At 35.3% G+C, this 21,739-nt stretch overlaps 1 protein-coding gene across 14 annotated transcripts in view; it reads right to left on the bottom strand.

The window, feature by feature from the left end:
- The window catches only part of LOC120414208 (collagen alpha-1(XVIII) chain), a 622,129-nt gene that overhangs the window by 363,023 nt on the left and 237,367 nt on the right, over positions 1–21,739 (bottom strand). Inside the window, exon 1 of one of the 14 annotated variants that reach the window (XM_039575308.2) lies at positions 3,422–4,872. The exons of the other annotated variants lie outside the window; for them this stretch is intronic. Coding sequence (XP_039431242.1) covers positions 3,422–3,571 — 150 coding nt within the window. The 5' untranslated portion in view covers positions 3,572–4,872. Of the gene's footprint in view, positions 1–3,421; positions 4,873–21,739 lie in introns of those variants that run through there. 14 annotated transcript variants of the gene reach the window in all.

Genomic DNA, 21,739 nt, shown 5'->3' with positions numbered 1-21,739 from the left:
AATAGGATAATTTTATCGGCGATGATTATTCAAGTATTTTCATTAAAAACAGTTTTTTCAAATAAAATACTTAAATTTTCATTATATGCAAAACGGGCTATCAAAAAACCTTAATTTACATAAAATTTCACAATTTTTTGAAAATACTTGAATTTTTAAAAATTGTAGTATGGACATCAAACGACACAATTTAGTACACTTAAAAAAAATGAGTTCGCGTAAACGTGAACAGAGTTCATGCCACCGGGAACCAGGCAGAAAACTGTTCAACTTCTATAGTGCATTGCACCATGAAAGTGAACAGTTTTCTTCCTGGTTCCCAGTGGCATGAACTCTGTTCACGTTTACGCGAACTCATTTTTTGAGTATATGGACTTTTACTGAATTAGAAATGTTTGTGGTTTATATCAAATTTACAACAAAATAATAGGAACTACGTTTCAAATTTTGCTAGTTCTTTTATAGATCTGCACTTTATTCAAAAGGCTTCAAGGCTTTTCAAAATACCGTGTGTTCATATACTTAAACCAATATTTCGTCAAAAAAAAAAACTACAAAACACAGTTTTTGAATGGTGAAAATCTATCCAGACAATGTTTTCATCAAAATATATGAGATCCAGCCTCTAAAAAGTGGATGAATATCACTTAAGTGGTTATAACTTTTGAAAGGGTTGTCAGGTCTCCAACGTTTTGGGCTTGTTGGAAAGGTCTTTCAAATACCTTTCTAAAAATGTGTAGCATTTTTTACAAAAACCACCATTTTTAAAGTCTTCCGGACATAATTCAAAATTATTATTTGCATAACTTTTGAAGTACCTACTTGTTTAAACTTAAAAATACTAACTTGAGTCTTATGGGACCCCAAGACGGATCGAATGAGACCAAAACGGTCCAAATCGGTTCAGCCAGTCCGGAGATAATCGTGTACATATTTTCGGTGCACGGACTTACAGACATTCACACGCACAGACATTTGTTCAGAATTTGATTCTGATTCGATAGGTATGCGTGAAAGTGGGTCTACGAGGTCGAATAAAGAAGTTAATTTTTTGAGTGATTTTATAGGCTTTCCTCATTAACCCTCTACAGCCCAAATTTTTTTCGAATTTTTTTTTATTTTTCCCGTGTTCAGGAGGTCATTTTCAGCAACTTTTATTCTACGAAAAACTTCACTTATCTTGTTTTATGTTTTTCTTGTTTTATTTTTAGAATTTTAATTTTCATTTATCTTGTTTAGGTTACCCTTCAATGATAAATACAGTATCAATTTACAAAAATCATAATTTTGGCATTAATTTATGTAGAAAGATAAAATTTTTCATTACAAAATATTTTTCTACTCTTGCAATCAAAGAACCAAATCCCAGCGATTTGTTTTAACAAATTTTTAATAACCTGCTCGTGGTCAATGGAATGCAAATGTCCAAAGAAAAATTTAAACAGCCAACAAATCTTAAAGAAAAATCGTTTACAAAAAACATTAAGAGTAACTCATAACCGAAAAAAACCAGAACTCAAGGAAATTATTTTAAAAAAAATGCTCTGCTCATGTTTGAAAAAATGTCAATGAATTCTGTATCACAGACACACAGCAAATTTTTGAAAACTAGAACAAAAATATTCAATAACATTTTATGTTTCAAACAATATGAAAATTCAGAGAAATAGATTTCTCCGAAAAAACATTCATAATTTTTAAGTATTTGGCCGTTATATTTAGGACATTTTCAAAACTAAAACCGAAATTTAGAAATAATTATAAGCATAACACTTTGAAAAAATTGCCCTAGATTTTTTTTTAGTTTTTAGCAAAAACGTTCAAAACAAAGAATTTATATTGCATCCTCATATCTCACCGGTTGAGAAACACTGGACTACAGGAAGGTTTGAAAATGAGCAAATAACATTTTCAGTCGCATTTTTTTCAAAAAGCCATGATCCAAATATTTGGGAAATTAGAGAATCTAGACGGAAATTTATGGTAGTTTTATGGTAGTTGTGAAAAATGTAAAAAATGGGCATCAAACTTCTTTGACCGAAACTTTAATTAACTTTAATTTAATTAGCCTACACGGCATGCTCCCAGAAGTTCACTCCAACGCGAGGAAATGATTATTTCCACCTTTAGCGTTGAACAATAATAAACTTAAAAGTGCCGACCTTGTTTGCCAAGAGAAAAATGGTATCGGTTTAAAAAGAGACTGATAATAATATTTTTGCAATTCCGTCGTGAAACTACTTACTTTTCCTGTCATTCTTAAACGACGAAATAGCCTACTTTTCTGTACCAAAAATAACAGAATCGAATAGCAACACTTTTCAAAATATATGCTGAAAAGTTCTACTTTTGAGCACTGAAATGGGTGCTGAAAAGTTGAACTTTTCAGCACTTGTTTCGAAAAGTAACACTTTTCAACATTTTTTTTGATTTAAACGATTTATTGACAAAATACATGCAAATTTGACTTAAAATTTCACTCAATGGGTGTTTTTCGGATTTGCAAAAAATGTTGTATGGAACTCGTTGCAAAACTTGATTTTTTCAGCACGCTTCGTATTTATCCAACTCGGTGAACCTCGTTGGATAAATGTACGACTCGTGCTGAAAAAATCCTCTTTTTGCAACTTGTTGCATAAACTACTATTATATTTTTTTTATTATTTTAGTACTTGATGATTTATTGGTAAGTGTAAGTGAATGTTTTTCTCCAAAGTTTTTAGGAGAACCGTAATAATTCTCCACACAAACTTTCTAGGAAATCCATTCGGCCCTGTCTAAAAATGTTTAAAAAATTCAATGTACGTGTTTCTGAGCACACCAAAGTTCATAATTTCCCTCTAGTTTAACCTGATGCGCAGAATTTTTGTTGTCACTGAAATTAAACGTAACAAATTAAAAGCTGAACTACAGCTGATATCTTTGATCGTTCTTTGTGATCTATGAGTTGTCGTTCTGGCTATGTCTGTTACCAATACACCCGTCTCTTATTAAGAACATCAGTGAGAATTTGATTAGATCAGGTGATTAGTGACTACATGTTTCAAATTAATAAAAATTCTAGAGCCTGCTTTCATTGCATTCTCGGGAAAATGATTCTCAATTTCCTCGGAAAACCACCAATCACACTCTAAAGAGTATTACCAACAACTCGTTGGCGTTATTTGTCGACAGAGAAGTATGTGTCGTTATCCCAGAATACACAACAATGCACTTCACCACAATAATGATCGGGGAAATCGGATATCTTTTTCATTATATTCCGTTTCCGCCATTGTTCTAGCTTCTACGAATATCCACTTTTTACCCGAATCAAAATCCCAGATATCAATACGTCTCTTTGTTTGTTTCACCAGCCAAAAAAATTCTCCGGAACCATGTTTTTGGGAGTGGGTTGGACAGATAAAAAAAAAATCCTCACCTGTATCCGCGCGGCCACCCGCTCGTGGTTGTACCGCACCGGTACGAACCACCCCTTGGTCGAGCCGGTCACCAGGACGATCCCGAGCAGAAAGAAGCAGATGAACGCCCCGATCACGGCTTTGGCGCGGCCCGACACGACCATCGCCATGGTGGCGGTTTGATTTTATTTCCTCTTCTTTTTTTTGCACTTTTTATTTTTGATATGATTTTTTTTTCTCTGGGATTTTCCTCAATTGATATGGCGATTTTCACGAATCACAAATTACAGATTTTTTTCAGGTATTCACTCTCGATATGTGGGCACGTGGTACGACACACACGTGGGCAAGCTGCCGCTAATTGATGACCAGCGCGTGCACGCACATTAATTAACGGATGAAAAATCACACTTTAATTGGAAAATTTCCGCGTGACATTTGCTCCCAAGCTCTCGCGGGTCACAAAGTTGTTGCGAATTTTCCAGCTGCGCTGACTTTTGCACATCAGTTACGGCAAATTTATTCCGCAATTATTCATCGATTGATAAAGCAAACAGCATAAATTTTATTTATTCAACTTTTTTTTTCTCCTCGTCACTTTGTTGTCGTTGATGGACCGCTTTTCCAGGAATTTTCCACCCCTCCGCGCGAACGCAGTGTGAGATTTTTTTTCTGTATTTATTTTCGGTAATTGATGACATCAAATCAAGCGACACGCATTTGGGCGCCCCCCTCTTGATGGAACTTTTCCACGTGGGGTTGGGTGACGCTTCCGGTCCTGTTCCTTGCCGGAATTTCAACGTAAAGTTCACCGATTAAGCTTTTCGTGTCCCGCGGTAATAACACTTTTTTATCACTACTTTTTTCGCGTTTCTTCACTTTTCCACCCTTTTTTTTTGCTCGACCTTAACCAGACCAGGTGGGTGGCACCTGATTAATGAACGTGCTTCTTTACTTTTATTTTCTCAGTTTTCCACACACAAACACACACAAGTTTTATCGCGAGACACCGGATAAACTAAGGGGGACCAACTAGTCACACTTTGCTTAAGCACTCCGACCAACGCAGGTGCTGCCAACACGCGCTAATCGCTTAATTATTTAATTAGGTTGTGGATTTACAACGGCGCGTGCTTATTCCGGGGGCTGCCTCTTTTCAGAACGTAATTTTTGGTGATAAATTTCTTGTAACAACTTCTTTCTGTAACTTTTCCGTTAAAATATTTACTCAACCAACTCTTCAACGAATAAAACTTTTCAATTGACCGAGATAAACGTATAAAACTTTTTAAATTTCACTTTCATCAACAATATCACAGAACGTATTGATTTTTCCGACCCCCTTCAAACTTTAACAAAAAAAACTTTTCCCAGCCACGCAATCCTTTTTCAAGTCACAACAAATCAATCACTTCCTGTCCTCAAACAAAAATGTACGCGTTCGCCCTCAAAATTGATTTTTCCAGTTTTTTCTCTGTTTTGCTTAAATTTTTTGGAGGGGTGTTTGTCCAAAAGCAGTGCGGCGCAACGACTTATCTAATTATGCTAATTACGCAAGGTTTGGAGGAATTTTTAGGTCGCACGTTTTGCGTCGTTTTTTGTTTTGTTGACTTTTTTTCAAGGGGGGTGAAGCGGTCTTGTTTCACCGGTCAGGACACCTGAGTTGAGATGGGTGTTGCGTCGGCTGGAGGTTTTGTTTTTCGCGGGTCAGTGTGCAGCCGGAGTGCTCTGTAATGGGAGGTTGAGGGTTAATTAAGGGAGGGTGCTCCAAAAGGAAGCACACGGAGGACTTGGCGATTGGAGGGAGTTTTCCTGTTACGAGTTGCAAATTGAAATTTGATAACATTTTAGTGATTTTTTTAAGCATTTCAACACATTGTAAATATTTTAACTCTCAAGATCATGGGAGATTTTTGAGATCATGGGAATTTATGTGTCAAATTAAAACTTATAGCTTTTATTAGCGAGTTTATCGTAACAATGTTGTAAATAGTTAAGATAAAAGCTTTATTTCGTATTTATGTCGGTGGAGTCGGTTCTTTTTGAAGAGCTAGTGCCGTAGTCGGAGTTGACAAATTCTGAGCAGCTGGAGTCGGTGTCTCTTTAAATGCTATACACAGCAAAAAATCCGATGGTAAAATCGCATGCAAAAGCATGCACATCACCTTCGTTGAAATAAACACTTAATATTACACACTGCATGTACAATTTTTGTAAAAACCAAAAAAAAAGTTGCAAACGACGGGATTCAAACCCAGCACCAACAGTAAGGACTTGCGCTTCAGCCCACTCGGCCATCAGACCGATGAAATGCTGTAAGGATAAATATATATATATGAGCTTGACATTTCGGCCAAGTAGGTTTCCCATACTGACGGGCTACATATTTCAGGGTTAAAATTACATAAAATTGCATAAAATAATGCAATATTTATTTTACACCCAGGCCTTTTACACGCAGCTGGATTACTACTTTTTTAGCTGTGTACGAATCATTGGTTACATGTCAAATTCCAACAATTATATAACGACAATAAAAATGTTTTTTTTTGTATCTATCCGAATGTTAGATAAGTGACCGAAAATCCCGTGAAATGCCATCATGTGATACATTGTTGGATAGGTAATGGAAAGACCCTTTCATCGAGTCTCTTGTCGAGTCTGAAAGTTTAAAGATCTGGCAACCTTGTCTCAAGTTATGATCACTTTTGTGATATTTATGTACTGTTTGAGGTCAGATCATAGCGCTTTAATAACCAAGCCGACAAAACCTATTTTTTCCAAAAGATTTAGTTCTTTTCAGATGATTTGTTGTCTGTTATGTTACTTATTTTTAGCCAGGTGTGAGAAAGGCACCCACCATGAAGTGGGATTTAGTTAGTTTGTTATTATAAATTTGGGCGAGAATCTAGCGAAAACTTTGTTTACAATTGACAATTTACAATTTGTCTGAGTTTGGCGGAGATTTTTTGTATTTCCTCAGAACATTTTGCTACGCATTTTGATTCAGAGTAGAAACATAAACAATGAGTCTTAGAAAAATATTCGAGAGCCTAACTAAACTCATAATTTCAATGTTGATTTCAACTGGGAATGTCAAAAAGTTTAAGATAACTGAATTTTAAATTGTAGTCTATATTTTATTTTATTTTAGATAAAAGAACGCTTTATCCATGAAAACTGTTATTATTCTTTCAAATAATTCTGAAAAAATATCAAGGAGTTAGCTGAAAAAAAATCTTTGCCAAGTTTCCTTTTGAATTTTGAAAATTAGGATATAGAAATTTAGAATCATTTTTGATTTATCTAGCTGTCAGTATTTAACTGTTTTTTTATTATTATTTTTTTTTATTGAAAAATGCAATTTGATAAGATTCCATGTTTTACCACTTATTTTGTACAAAATGTTGTGCATTTTTTAATGTTTTCAAAAAAGTTTTTCAATTTGTTCATTCAGAACGAACAAATCCAAACGTTATTTATTCAATATTTAAGTGTTCCATTAACTGGAAATCATGCTTTATTTATAGTAATTTATAATCACAAAAAAGTTTAAAGGAAACATTTCGAAATAAAAAATATTTGAACAGACTTAATGAATACTGTTAAGCATTAAAATAAATTTACCCCAAACAAACCATTGACACATTCTAGTTTTTTTTTTTTCAAATATTCAATCATTGTGACAAAAATAAAAACGAAGTTGACTTTATAGCTGTCGGCCACCATTGCTAGTACCAACCACTAGTGTCTTCCTTTTTATCTACAAGGACTTCGCCGCCCTGGGCTCCTAAGTGTATGAAAGTATGGCACGGAGCGACGGCGCCGAATACCCATATTAACACAAAGAATTTTAGAGCGCCCGCCGCGGGATTCGAACCGTCGACCTCTGGATTGTGAGTCCAGTGCGCGGTCCGATTGATCCACACGGGCGGGACAAAAATAAAACAGAGTCATAATTTTACGATGGACACAATAGTTAAAATTTAGGTCTAGTTTTGAATTAGTTTTTCATTAAATTTTGATTCATAAAGAAATATTCTGAAAATAAGTGTCAAATCCATCTAGTATTTATCAGGATTTATAATGACTTAAAAAGACTTTAGCCGAGCTACTGTGGCCGTACGGTTACGGTTTTGTAAGCGGAAGGTGATGGGTTCGATTCCTGTCTGGCTCGGCTAAGTCAGATCCCTTAGACTACTTGCAACGCGGCTCTACTTTGTTTTAGCTGTTTCATTTTTCAAATAGAACTGAACCAGACAACGCGCATCGCGGAGTTGCAGTTTTATTTTTCGAGTAGTATTTTGAAACCGAAATAAAACTGCTCGACGAGTTTGTTTCAAACGTGAGACGATTTGGAACTGGAATAGAACTCAGTTAAAAAAAAAATCAGATATATAGAGATATCCACGTTTTCTTACACACACACACTATGATGCTGTGTTGATAATCATACGCACACAATTAAAAGCATTTTTTGAAACAACATTTAGATCAGCGCGTTGCGAGCATCGTGTTCTAGTTTCATTTCCGCCAGTTCTAGAAATTTAAAACTGCTCGCAATTTAAAACATTTATGAAACTTCGCGCTGCAGACAGTCTTAAAAGAGTAAATCTGCTCACTGGGAATACTGACCGGTAGGGGATGGGTTTCGACCAGCGGCGTGCTGGGTTTCCAATCCAGAGGTCGCGAGTTCGATTCTCGTACCGGGATGATGATTTTTTTTAATTCTCAAATAAGTTGTATTATTCAAAGGAACGTCAAATGTAAAGTTTGTTACTATAGAAGAATTGAGTTAATTTGAAAAATTGAACAAAATATTACAAAATTATGCAAGAGTTAGAAAATAATTTTTAAACAAGTATGCTTGGGACTCCCAACTTTTTGGCAAAAAATCTGAAATTTCCGACATTTTCCCGACTTGAATGGCCACCCTGTCAGTTCTCCCATAAGAAATACATTGTAGATAAAAGCTAAAACTGCTCGAATGGAAATGCTCCATTCTTGAACCGGGGTTCGATCCCCCGTCTGGGTATTTTTGAGAAAATAATGAAACACTATTTTTACAATTTAGATGAACCAAAAATGTTCACGAGTCATTTGCATCCTTTTTATGAACCCTTGCACATTGAATTTGAAATTTAAACTTGTATGGTTAATTTTGCGGCTTTTTCAAAACAAATAAGTTCGAGTGGGCCTCATGGCACGGTGGTTAGCGGTTTCAGCTGCCGATCCCTAAGTTGCTATGGGGCGCGGGTTTGATTCCCGCCTTATGTTTCTGGCCTTCTATCGGATGGGGAAGTAAAACGTCGGTCCATTTGTGCAAAAGAGGTTTTGGGTGACTCACCACACATAACCTTCGGACGCCTAGAAATGAGCAGAAACTTGCAAAAGATACCACAAAAGACCCGGGGGTCGTTAAAGTGGATTGCTTTGCTTTTTTTAAGTTTGAAATAGTCAAAACGAATAAAAACTAGTTAAAACACATTTTTTTTATTTTAGTTATTCGTGAACTAAATCGTAGGAAAACATAATAAATTGTAAGAAAATTATGTCAGAGGTAGTGCCAACCTCCTTTATCCGTTTTGAACAGATGAAAAGCTCTTTGCGGTTATCAATTCTCTACATGTTTAGATTTCTTGAAAGATTGACATTTTAGTAAGAAGAGAACATGTCTTGTTTAATTCCAACACTACTAAACACTATAAAAAGCTTTTAATTAATTTGAACAATCCCACCCACTGGTGTCAACCACAACCACCTTAATTAGTGTTTCAAAACTGGCGCACACAATCTCAACATCCCAAAACCAAGCCCCTAATCTGCGGTTTTGTTCTCAATTCAACATAAATAAACGCACTTCCAGGTGCACAAACAAAGCACCAGTCTGAACCTGATGTTCATTGATTTTGTGTCGTTGAAAGGAAAACCATGTACCCGGGTGGTGAACATCCCATCCCAGAGACTCGGGGTTTCCCCCCCGAACTGCACTGATTTCTGCCGGGCTAATTTATTCAAAGCAGTAGCACCGGTGGGTAAAAAAAAACAAACAAACAATCTGCAATACTTCATTAGCACACTACCGCAATGAATTAATGGGGCGTAGTCATCGCTTAAGACCACGCACACACAAACATAATGGATTGCATTTGACAACCGTTTTCCTCAATTTTCACTTGTCTTGAGGTGGTGAGCTTCTCCAATATGACACAAAAAGGATTAGCCCTAAGGTTGTGATTTACAACTTAATTTTAATTTTACCTTCAAATACGTAATGTTCCTTGTTTTACCGGTAATTTTACTTTTTCGACATAAATTGTAATTGAAATTACATCAGAAAAGAAGTTCAAATCTTCATGTTTTTCACAGTGTAGAATGTTTAGAGTTGTCATGCAATCAAAACTCATCTTTGTTGTTTACATATTGTGGCTTTGTTTTTTGCTAAGCTTAACACTAAGAAAAGTGTTTTTTTTTTCTTAAAACGTCAAAAACATACTTGTTAAAGGTAACATTTCAAAAGGGCATAACCTCGGTTGTTGACAAGGAGCCAATTCTGCTCACTCTAGTCAATGTTTACATTATATTCAAGGTACCGTAATCTGGGGTGAATCGGGACTACAGTCTGAATAGGGACAGCAGTTTCTAGAGCACTTAAAGCTTTTAAATTTGGAAATGGATGTACACATTTTGTTGACCTGAGTCTGTTCTAACCAAAACCAACCAGAAAAATCAAAATATTGTGCTCCAACATGGTTAAAACTGCTGTCCCAATTCGCCCCATGTGTCCCGATTGACCCCAGTTTACGGTAATCTCTTATTTTAAATTGACAGCTGAGTGCAGGCAAATTCTTAAACATCACACTTTTGTTATTGTTTACATTTCCTACTTTATTTTTTCAAGCGTCAAAATGGACCATGTAACTCAATAACCGAACAGTTACAATAGTTTTTCATTCAGACAAGAATGGCAGATATTTTTTTGTCAAAAAACATGCACTTGCATGTCGATCACTCAAGTAAAACAATGTAAATGGGCCAAGTCTCTTTCGGTCACGTCATTGTTTGGCTTGAACTTTTTTGTTGACACTTTACGAACCAATTTCTAACAACAACATTGGTCAACGTCAAAAAGTCATAACGAATTTGCAACTCGTATCATCAACCAATCCTCGTCGTTGTTGTGATCTCTTCAACCAATCAACAACTCTGGTTACAGAGATCACAACAACCTCACAACTGTTGCTTACATTGTATCTTGACCAGACTTAATCCAAGAGATCTGTGACACAGCGTCACTGTTCACTGTGTTTACGCCAGAAATCTCTGCGTAACATCAACGGTAATCGATTCTTCACTCTTTAATACGGTCACTTGGCCTCTTCTCAATTGACCTAGATTCCATCTCACTTCAATCACTTCCGCTCTTCTTCCAGTGTCGGTTTCCCCGCAAAAACAATAACAATCACTCTGCCGATTGATGATGGCTATCAGTTTTCCCCGAGTTGAACGTACTCCTTGCCGTTCTGTACTCCCGGGCAGCCTTTTTCCAGCAGCTTTGAACAGAACTCCGAGTTCCGTGTTGATATGCGGCCAAGTCCAAGATATGCGAATTCTCTGTGTGTGATATGTGAGCGGGTACTTGTGTTAACCCACGGAAGACTCCGACGACGACGGCGGTTGTTCCGGCGAACGTCCCGCAACCCGCGCGACGCTCACGACCCGCGAACTCGTCCCGAAATCGATCCGCCAACGGATGCTGTTTGCAGTCGCTTGCGCCAAAACCAGCCTGTTGTTCCCCGACGACGACGACGACAAACGGCCACGACGACGAGAGGTTCCCCGAAAACGACGACGACAACAACAGAAACTGGGCGGCTTGGCCGGAAAAACGTGCAACTTCATCGCGGTCCGTCGAAAGACTGACTCCAAGCTGTTTCCAGACACGAAATCTCGGGCCCCAAAATTCGGAAATCGTCGTCGTCGTGGGGAGCCGAACCTTGGCCGGGTGAACGCGCAACGGTGAGTTCCGCTTTAGGGGAAATGGGCCTCCCCTTGGAGCGAATCTCGGCAAACTGGCGAACTACAGCCTGCGATTGTTGACAGCGAAGCTTGCCGAAAGATCCGCCGCAGGCCGCGAGAGCGCTCAAATCATTTGAGGGAAGGAGAAGCGTCGTCCTTGCCGGGAGAGGAGTTTGCGCAACTGCGCAAACTCGGCAAAGTTCGGGATTTCTCCTTTTTTTCTGAGGGTGGGGAAGAGAGCTTTTACCTCCCGAGTCAGAGTGAGTGTGTGAAGGCGAAAGAAAGGAAGAAGCGAATAAAAAGGAAGCGCCACATTCCGACAGACAGGATTTATTGGTCAAGGTTTTCCGGCGTGTCGTGGCGAAGTCTCGGCACAGACGCGGAAGAAGACCGGCGAGAAGAGTGCACAGTCTGAGCAAGGTGGTGAGCGTGAGAGAAGTGGGCTTGGCGTGACGTCACCGTTTAAAGGGGATGAAGTATGGTGGGCGTTTGGCAGGAATGTATTTATTTATGTTTATAATTCAAATTTTAAATTTCGTGGTTTAAAAAAGACAACAAAACAGTTTTTTTTAAATATATTTTATTTATTATTATTGATCAATCGGTTTATGTTATTTCTTTCAATCCATCCTCTTAACAAATTTTGACACAATGTAAATTTTCAAAAGGTTCTAAGCACCAGTTGTAAACAAAGACATTTTTTATGGGTTCTCGTTCAAATTGCGAATTATCTAATTAAAAAAGCTTTGAATTGTTCATCTGCACGTCCTTTATATTCTCTTTACTGAGTTCCACGGAATCGGTCTTTTTTCTTTAATTTTAATTTTTGTATTTTTTAATCCGGCTGAAACTTTTTTGGTGCCTTCGGTATGCCCAAAGAAGCCATTTTGCATCATTAGTTCGTTCATATAATTGTCCACACAAATTTGGCAGCTGTCCATACAAAAATGATATGTGAAAATCTGTATCTTTTGAAGGAATTTTTTGATCGATTTGGTGTCTTCGGCAAAGTTGTAGGTGGACTACACTGAAAAAAATGATACACGTGATTTTTGGTGATTTTTAATTTCACTTTTTGTCACTTAAACTTGATTTGCAAAAAAACACTATTTTTTTATATAATTTAGAGGACATCAAATGCCAACTTTTCAGAAATTTACAGAATGGGCAAAAAACCTTTGACCGAGTAATGATTGGTCGCAAAAAATTTCAACTTCATTTTTCGATGTAAAATCGAATTTGCAATCAAAAAGTACTTTAGTGAATTTTTGATAAAGTGCACCATTTTCAAGTTATAGCCATTTTCAGGTAACTTTTTTGAAAATAGTCGCAGTTTTTTATTTTTTAAAATAAGTGCCCATGTTTGCACACATTTGAAAAAAAAATATTTTTGAAAAGCTGAGAAAATTCTCTATATTTTGCTTAATTGAACTTTGTTGATACGACCCTTAGTTGCTGAGATATTGCCATGCAAAGGTTAAAAAACAGGAAAATTGATGTTTTCTATGTCTCACCCAAACAACCCATCATTTTCTAATGTCGATATCTCAGCAACTAATGGTCCGATTTACAATGTTAAAATATGAAACATTTGTTAAATTTTCCGATCTTTTCGAAAAAAATATTTTCAAAAATTTAAAATCAAGGCTAACATTTCAAATGGGCCAAACATTCAATATTACACCCATTTGAAATGTTAGTGCTGATTTTAAATTTTTGAAAATATTTTTTTCGAAAAGATTTGAAAATTTCACGAATGTTTCATGTTTTAACATTGTAAATCGGACCATTAGTTGCTGAGATATCGACATTAGAAAATGGTGGGTTATTTGGGTGAGACTTAAAACATCAATTTTCGTGTTGTTTAACCTTTGCATGGCAATATCTCAGCAACTAAGGGTCGTATCATTAAAGTTCAAGAAAGCAAAATATAGAGAATTTTCTCAGCTTTTCAAAAATATTTTTTTTAAGAATAGGCAAACATAAGCACTAATTTAAAAAGTGAATAACTGCTACTATTTTCAAAAAAGTTACCTAAAAATGGCTATAATTTGAAAACGGTGCACTTTATCAAAAATTCACTAAAGTGCTTTTTGATTGCAAATTCGATTTTACATCGAAAAATGAAGTTGAAAAATTTTGCGACCAATATTTCGATTTTTTGAAAAAAATCTGTATAGATTCAAAAAACCATTACTCGGTCAAAGATTTTTTGCCCATCCTGGAAATTTCTGAAAAGTTGGCATTTGATGTCCTCTAAAACATATAAAAAAATGAATAATAGTGTTTTTTTTGCAAATTAAGTTTAAGTGACAAAAAGTGAAATTAAAAATCACTTAATTGTTTTTTTACCGTGTATCATTTTTTTCAGTGTGCTCCATATCCATACCTACAACTTTGCCGAAGACACCAAATCGATCAAAAATTTCCTTCAAAAGATACAGATTTTTGAATTTTCACATATAATTTGTATATGGACAGCTGCCAAATTTGTATGGAAATTCATATGAACGAACTCAGTTTGCAAAATGGCTTCTTTGGGCATACCGAAGGCACCAAAAAAGTTTCAGCAGGATTTAAAAATTCAAAAAAAAAATCGAATGACCGAAATCTCAGAGAATTGCTCTACTGTTAAACATTGAAAGTTTGGTTTGTTGCAGAAAAACATATAAAAATTTAAATAACAACATTTGAATGCAAAAAGTGTTTTAAAATTCATTTTACACTAGTTCAGTTGTTATGCAAACATTAGTTTTCAAAACATGTAAGTTTTGACGAAAACAAAAAAAATTACGAAAAAAATATCAGGTGATTTTTAAATCAACCCAAACATTCTAAAAATGATACTAAACGAAGGGGAATGCATTTTAAATTGATTTCAGCTGATTGCACATAAATGTTTATTGAAATTTTGAAGTTTTTTGAAAAAACAATACATTTTTGTTTGCCCCCTAATTTTTGGGCCAATTTGGAAGGGGGGGGGGGGTGGTGATGACAAAAATTTTAAATAAAATTTGTACCAGCCATATTACTTTGAAATATTTCAAAATACTTAAAAACAGCTGTTATTCATTATCAAAGATCTGATAAGCGGATAATAGAAATGGGCCGTGAATAAGTAAATTTCCCCTAGCCTTGCAAAGAATGAAAAAGATCAAAAATAAGTTTTTTTGAGTTCTACTCCCTAACACCTTCAATATTCAATTGAATTGATTTCTTGGAAACCATTGATCAGATTTTTTATGTTGAAAAGTGAAACTATTTTTACGAAATAACGACTAACATTTCATAAAAGGATAAAATCATGTTTCTTGGCCTTTTTGAAATGTTAGTCGTGATTTAAAAAATCTGAAAATAATTTGTTCAACAAGTTGCGAAGATTCCATACCTTTTTTTTTGTTTTTTTTCCTGTGCGCATAAAATGTATCAAATTTCCAAAAAAATATTTTTTTCGAAAATAAAAATATTTACTTTGCCAAAAACAAATTGTAATCGGCTCCCCTTCCACTAACATTTACACACAAGATCCTCTGTAATTACTCTTAGCTTTAAGTAAAATGTATTACAAAAGCCGACTCGGTCCTAACCAGGTCCAAGCACCGAAAAGGACCTAATAAAAATATTTTTATGAAAAAAAAAAACACAAATCGACCGTCATAGGAATCGTTCCTTTATTACGTAACGCAGTTAGGGGGGGTGTGATGAAAAATTATGTTACGTAACGCAAAATTTTCAAATACATCATAAAATTCATTCATAAAAATTTGCAAAAAGACCTTGTGTTACGCTTTATAGGTGGGTAGGGAGTATCGCTCAACTATTACGATTTGTTACGAAGGGCGCAAAGCGCAAAAATAAGTATTTTGATTTACTAAAACATACCGTATTTTTTCCATTTTTGAGATTTTTTGGGATCCGCATTTGGGAACTTTAAAGCCACAGAAAATTATGGACATTTTTTTCACAAAGTATAAATAAACTATTTGAAAATTTATAATTTTCGGATAACAGATTGGAAAGAGACGTGAAATTTGAGGAAAAAAATATTTGCATGAGCTTATTGATATTTTGCGGAATAAGGGTGGCAGCATAACTCTTATTATATAGAAACATTTTTTGATACTTTTGCTTGAAACTATTGAAAGTTGTTCTTAAAATTTGAAATATAGTATTTTTTTCGCCCAGAGCCGAACGAAAAAAGTTGTAAATAAAATTTGAATCGGCCCCAATAAAAACGTTAATGAAAATTGTTCGATATATCCTCTCCCTAATATTTTAACAATTATGACAGGATTAGGAACAGATTTTATTAAGACTTTTTTGCAACAATTAATATTGTAAAAGTTTTTAAAAAAAATCTTTTGTAAAACATGTTTTCTCTTCCCATCAAAACTTTTTTTTTTTTTAATTAAACGTAATTTGTACAAAATGGAAAGCTATAAACAGATCATTTGTCAGTTTGTTTTTTTTTTTGTTTAATATAAAAAAATCTCAAATTAACATTTCAATTTTTTTGTCGATGGCGTTTGAAAAAATTCATTGATTCTTTAAAAAATCAGCCTTAAAGTTGAAAATTGGCCTAAGTGTTTAATTTTTTTTTTAAGCCACAATAAAATGTTGGTTGATCTAAGTTTAGGCCAAAGCAAATGCTCTAATAAAAACTTTAAATCTGATGAAAATTATATATTCCAATAGTTCTTAAATCTTTATACTAGGACACTAGTGTTAAGTGTTTTTAGTGTAAAATTATCCAAAAAAATCGATAATGCAGTCCTTTTTTTGATACGAGATCATTGAATTTAGAAAAAAAAAACATGACATTTTTAGAGTATTTAAGTAACTCCATCCAAAAAAGCTTTTCTTGTATTAAAAATTGTCTACATCGGGTGAGGGGGCTCTAAAATATTTGGAAAAGTGTCCACGTGGTTTATAAATGGGCCCTACAAAATAATCAATATTTGATTACTTCAATCCCATTTCTGTTAGCGGTTACTTTCTCATTACTAAACTTTGAAACTATTTTATGATCGGTTCGGTTCGTCAATGTCAAAACGATTCGTATTCGGTCTGTCGACTCAGTTTCGAACTCGCAATTTGCAAATTTTCAGTGTAAGAACGGGCCTATCGCATGCACTAGATTCATTTTGATCACGCACTGCCCAATTGTAGCCAAATTCCATTAAATGTGGAATGGTTTGTCAAAGTCCAAACAAATCGTGTTCGGTCTACCAAATCAATTTCGACAAATCGCTTGCAGTTCCATTTGAAACCGGAAAAATGCCTGCTCTATTCATATTTTAATATACCCTCTGCTTATGCGCCTTTATGCTACTTAGTGCTCATTTAGGGAGAGCCCCTTTCAAGACTTAAATTAGAAACCACTTGACCTAAAGTGATCAAGCGATGATCTGCTGCTCTTCTTGCATGCTCGCATGAAAGCAGACCTTTTGCCAGACCGTATCAATTCAGTTTGTTGTTTATGGATCTATTTTAGGCAGGGTCTGAGTAAAGTGAGAGAATTAAATAGGACCGTTTTTTTTTCATTTTCATTTGAAGATGATCAAGAATGCAACAGTTTGTACTCAAAATCTCAAATAAAAATGTTTGAGGTAATATTCCATGCAAAAGACCTTCCAAATTGACCAGAAAATTCGATCTGTCGTCGCTATCCCGCTGGAAAAGCGTCAAAACCAACAAGACAGTGCACAGGCCAAGGAAAAGTGGGCAAAAACCAAACAACATCATTACCCCATTATCGGAGGGACCCATTTTCCCAGAAGGAAAGCGGCTTCGGCACCTCATTTGGATTAGCCTCACTCGCTTCCTCGCTCTCTCCCCTAACTCAAATCCAAACGGACCTGATGGTCCTGGCGGAGACGATTTCGCATTCGATTTGCTCCACACAAAGGCTCACTCACTCGACCTGGTCCAGAACCTGAGCCATTTTTTACTCCTGCCTGAGCAGCTCGAAGCGAAAATCCACCAGGACTCAGAGCAGATTTGGACCCAAGGCGTTGCAGAAAGGCACGATTTTTCCATTTTCTTTTCCCCTTCGGAACACCTCAACAAGAAAAGCCAGAGGAAATTGGCCAGACCGGTGGGTTCCAGTCCAGAAATAGAACGGCGATGACGACTGGGAGTATTGTTCAATCTCTCTGAATATAGGGTTTTGCCCTCAATCATAAATCATTTGATTGAACTTTGGGTACATCTTTTGAACCGAAGCGAAAGCCAATCGATGAGTGGAGCAGGAAAATGCTGGGCAAAACATATATGCGGTTCTGCGTCATAAAAGAGTTACAAGTTTTCTGATATTATTTTCCTAATTTTGTTGTTCTTATGATATTGAAACAAAAATTTGAAGCAAAGTTTTTACGCAAACAGACTTTCCAAAAGTTTCAGTTAAGAACTAAACATTTACAGAGAATTTTCCAAAGGCCAATAAAGACCCTCTCGAAAAACATCGAGTGTAACACATGTGTGGCTGCGCGTACATTTGACTCTAGTCAGCAACAAATGCCCTTACTATTGTATTCATTCTCCCCCCTTACCCAGACTTCGATCCTCCCACCTCAACTCAGCATATCTCATCGATAGATAGTTGTGGAAATGTAAGCAAAGGGAGGGTTAGAAGATCCAAGTTCTTCGAAACCAACTCACACAACAAGTTCCCTCTCTCTCTCTCTTTCTTCACAATAAGCAGCTAACCAACCGAATAAGTAACGACATATTGTCCCCCGCATAATAAATTGTTATTGTATGTGAGCTTTATGTTCGTGTGCAGCCGGATCTGCTACATACTAGGAAAAGGAAGTGGAAAATGTATCACACGATTTGGGTACAGCTGGATGTGTGTGGAGGTACCTGTGTGTGTGTGTTTGATTGCAAATCCCGGTTAAATTTATGATCAAAGTCTATCGAGAGAGCATTTCAACGATTGTAACTATGGAGACTTTTGCATTGTGTGATCTGCAAGAATGAGTGCTTATAATGATGTAGACCTTTTTTTATTATGTTGTAAGATGTAATGTGTTCACTCCAGTGAATCTCAAAAGAAGGATCACGTTGATTGTCATGAAGTTTTTTAAGCATTCGACATATTAATTAGCATCGAATATCAATAGTTCAACGCTGTCGTGCTAACTGTCGCACGTCGCTTTTTGACGTTTGACGTTAAACAAAAACGGGAGCATACAATGTAAACAATAACAAACACGTTATGTTTGGTTGGCCGTTCTGTGCATTGTCCTGAAGTTTGGTTGAATTTGGTTGCCGAGGTTCTGAGTCATAATAAAAAAAAAAATTACAGTAGTTGGGCATGTACGTGTGTCAAACGCGTTCTAACCTGAAATCCCTTTGACCAGTTATCGCACTCACAGTTATTCTCAGAGTGTGGCAAGATAGCACGACAAGATTGCACAATGCACGAAGATTTTGTTCGGTTTTCATGGAATATCTCAGGATTGAAATCGAATTTTTCGGATCTGTGAAGGCCAAATGGTGCGGTATTGGGAACTGCACAAAATGGCGTTCTTAACTTAATTTGGCCCAAAATGCATGTGCGACAAGTTAGCACGACAGCGACGAGTTGTGAATTTATTGACCAGATATTTCTCAAACACTGCACAGTTTGATTTCGACTCCTTTGTTTACCGAATATTTTTCTCTCGGGACGAGCATTAATCTTGCTTTAAATTAAATACATATATTTTCCATACAATCTGTTGTGAATGTAGAAGTGGAGCATTAGGGTGGAATCGAGTTGTATGGGAAAATTGAAAATGCTGAAAATCCAATCAGCAACACATTTTTTGGGTCTCTTTTAGATTTCCAAACAACCTACCAAAATCTGGGAGCGATTGGAGATTTCAAAAGTAGTGTGTTGAAATAATCAGTGAAACACATATTTTCTACCAACATTTCCAAAGAAACCATGAAATACAAAACAAACATGATTCTTTTTGATATTTTAATGAACCTTACGTAAATCGTTATGAAGAAATGTTCAGAATAAATTATTATGTTAAGTTGCACCTCAATTCCTCAAAAATAATAAAGTTTTCGAAAGTTTCCGCTCGACTTGGCAGTTGGCTAAAAGTATGATCTTAACGGTGTATTTCGAAATGCCTCTAGCACCATACTGTCTTCGAGTGAGTTGTTTAGGACATCCAGTGCTATACTTCTACAGTGGAGCAGTTCTCTAGGATTTCGGTTATTCGATTTTTTTGTATTTTTTAATCCGACTGAAACTTTTTTGGTGCCTTCGGTATGCCCAAAGAAGCCATTTTGCATCATTAGTTTGTCCATATAATTTTCCATACAAATTTGGCAGCTGTCCATACAAAAATGATGTATGAAAATTCAAAAATCTGTATCTTTTGAAGGAATTTTTTGATCGATTTGGTGTCTTCGGCAAAGTTGTAGGTATGGATACGGACTACACTGAAAAAAATGATACACGGAAAAAGAATTTGGTGATTTTTTTATTTAACTTTTTATCACTAAGACTTGAACAAAAAAAACCTATTTTTATTTTTTTTTTTTTGATATGTTTTAGAAGACATAAAATGCCAACTTTTCAGAAATTTCCAGGTTGTGCAAAAAATCATTGACCGAGTTATGATTTTTTTAATTAATACTGATTTTTTTCAAAAAATGAAATATTGGTCGCAAAATTTTTTAAACTTCATTTTTCGATGTAAAATCAAATTTTCAATCAAAAAGTACTGTAGTGAAATTTTGATAAAGTGCAACGTTTTCAAGTTAAATCCATATTTAGGTGACTTTTTTGAAAATAGTCGCAGTTTTTCATTTTTTTAAATTAGTGCACATGTTTGCCCACTTTTGGAAAAAATATTTCTGAAAAGCTGAGAAAATTCTCTATATTTTGCTTCTTCGGACTTTGTTGATAAAACCTTTAGTTGCTGAGATATTGCAATGCAAAGGTTTGAAAACAGGAATATTAATGTTTTCTATGTCTCACCCAAACAGCCCACCATTTTTCAATGTCAATCAGCAACTTATGGTCCGATTTTCAATGTTAATATATGAAACATTTGTGAAATTTTTCGATCTTTTCGAAAATAATATTTTCAATTTTTTTAAACCGAGACTAGCATTTTAAAAGGGCATAATATTGAATGTTTGGCCCTTTTGAAATGTTAGTCTTGATTTGAAAATTTTGAAAATATTTTTTTCGAAAAGATCGGAAAATTTCACAAATGTTTCATATTTAAACATTGAAAATCGGACCATTAGTTGCTGAGATATCGACATTGAAAAATGGTGGGCTATTTGGGTGAGACTTAGAAAACATTAATTTTCCTGTTTCCAAACCTTTGCATTACAATATCTCAGCAACTAAAGGTCGTATCAACAAAGTCCAAAGAAGCAAAATATAGAGAATTTTCTCAGCTTTTCAAAACTATTTTTTTCTAAGGTGGGCAAACATGTGCACTAATTTAAAAAAAATGAAAAACTGCGACTATTTTCAAAAAAGTCACCTAAATATGGATTTAACTTGAAAACGATGCACTTTATCAAAATTTCACTACAGTACTTTTTGATTGCAAATTTGATTTTACATCGAAAAATGAAGTTGAAAAATTTTTGCGACCAATATTTCGATTTTTTGAAAAAATCAGTATTAATTAAAAAAATCATAACTCGGTCAATGATTTTTTGCACAACCTGGAAATTTCTGAAAAGTTGGTATTTTATGTCTTCTAAAACATATCAAAAAATAATAAAAATTCAAAATAGTCTTTTTTTTTGCAAATCAAGTTTTAGTGATAAAAAGTTCAATAAAAAATCACCAAAATTTTTTTAACGTGTACCATTTTTTTCCAGTGTATTCCGTATTCATACCTACAACTTTGCCGAAGACACCAAATCGATCAAAAAATTCCTTCAAAAGATACAGATTTTTGAATTTTCATACATCATTTTTGTATGGACAGCTGCCAAATTTGTATGGAAAATTATATGGACAAACTAATGATGCAAAATGGCTTCTTTGGGCATACCGAAGGCACCAAAAAAGTTTCAGTCGGATTAAAAAATACAAAAATTAAAATTCTAAAAAAAAAGACCGATTTCGTAGAGAATTGCTCAGTGGATACATGTGGAAATTCAAAAATGTGAAAATGCTAGTTTCTCCATGGTAATTCCATACAAGTTTCATTCGCTTTGCGCCAATCGTGGGTTTTACCAAAATCAAATCAAATTATTCGCTCTACAGCATTGCCTTGGCGTTCTCGATTGCGAGATTCATACTCAAACCAGGTGTCCGAAGGCTTGATTGTTGAGGCAATTGCAAA

This window comes from Culex pipiens, chromosome 3 (assembly GCF_016801865.2).
Source record: "Culex pipiens pallens isolate TS chromosome 3, TS_CPP_V2, whole genome shotgun sequence".
NCBI lineage: Eukaryota > Metazoa > Arthropoda > Insecta > Diptera > Culicidae > Culex > Culex pipiens.
Note: the sequence above shows the minus strand (reverse complement) of the source record. Positions and strands in the feature narration are given on the sequence as shown.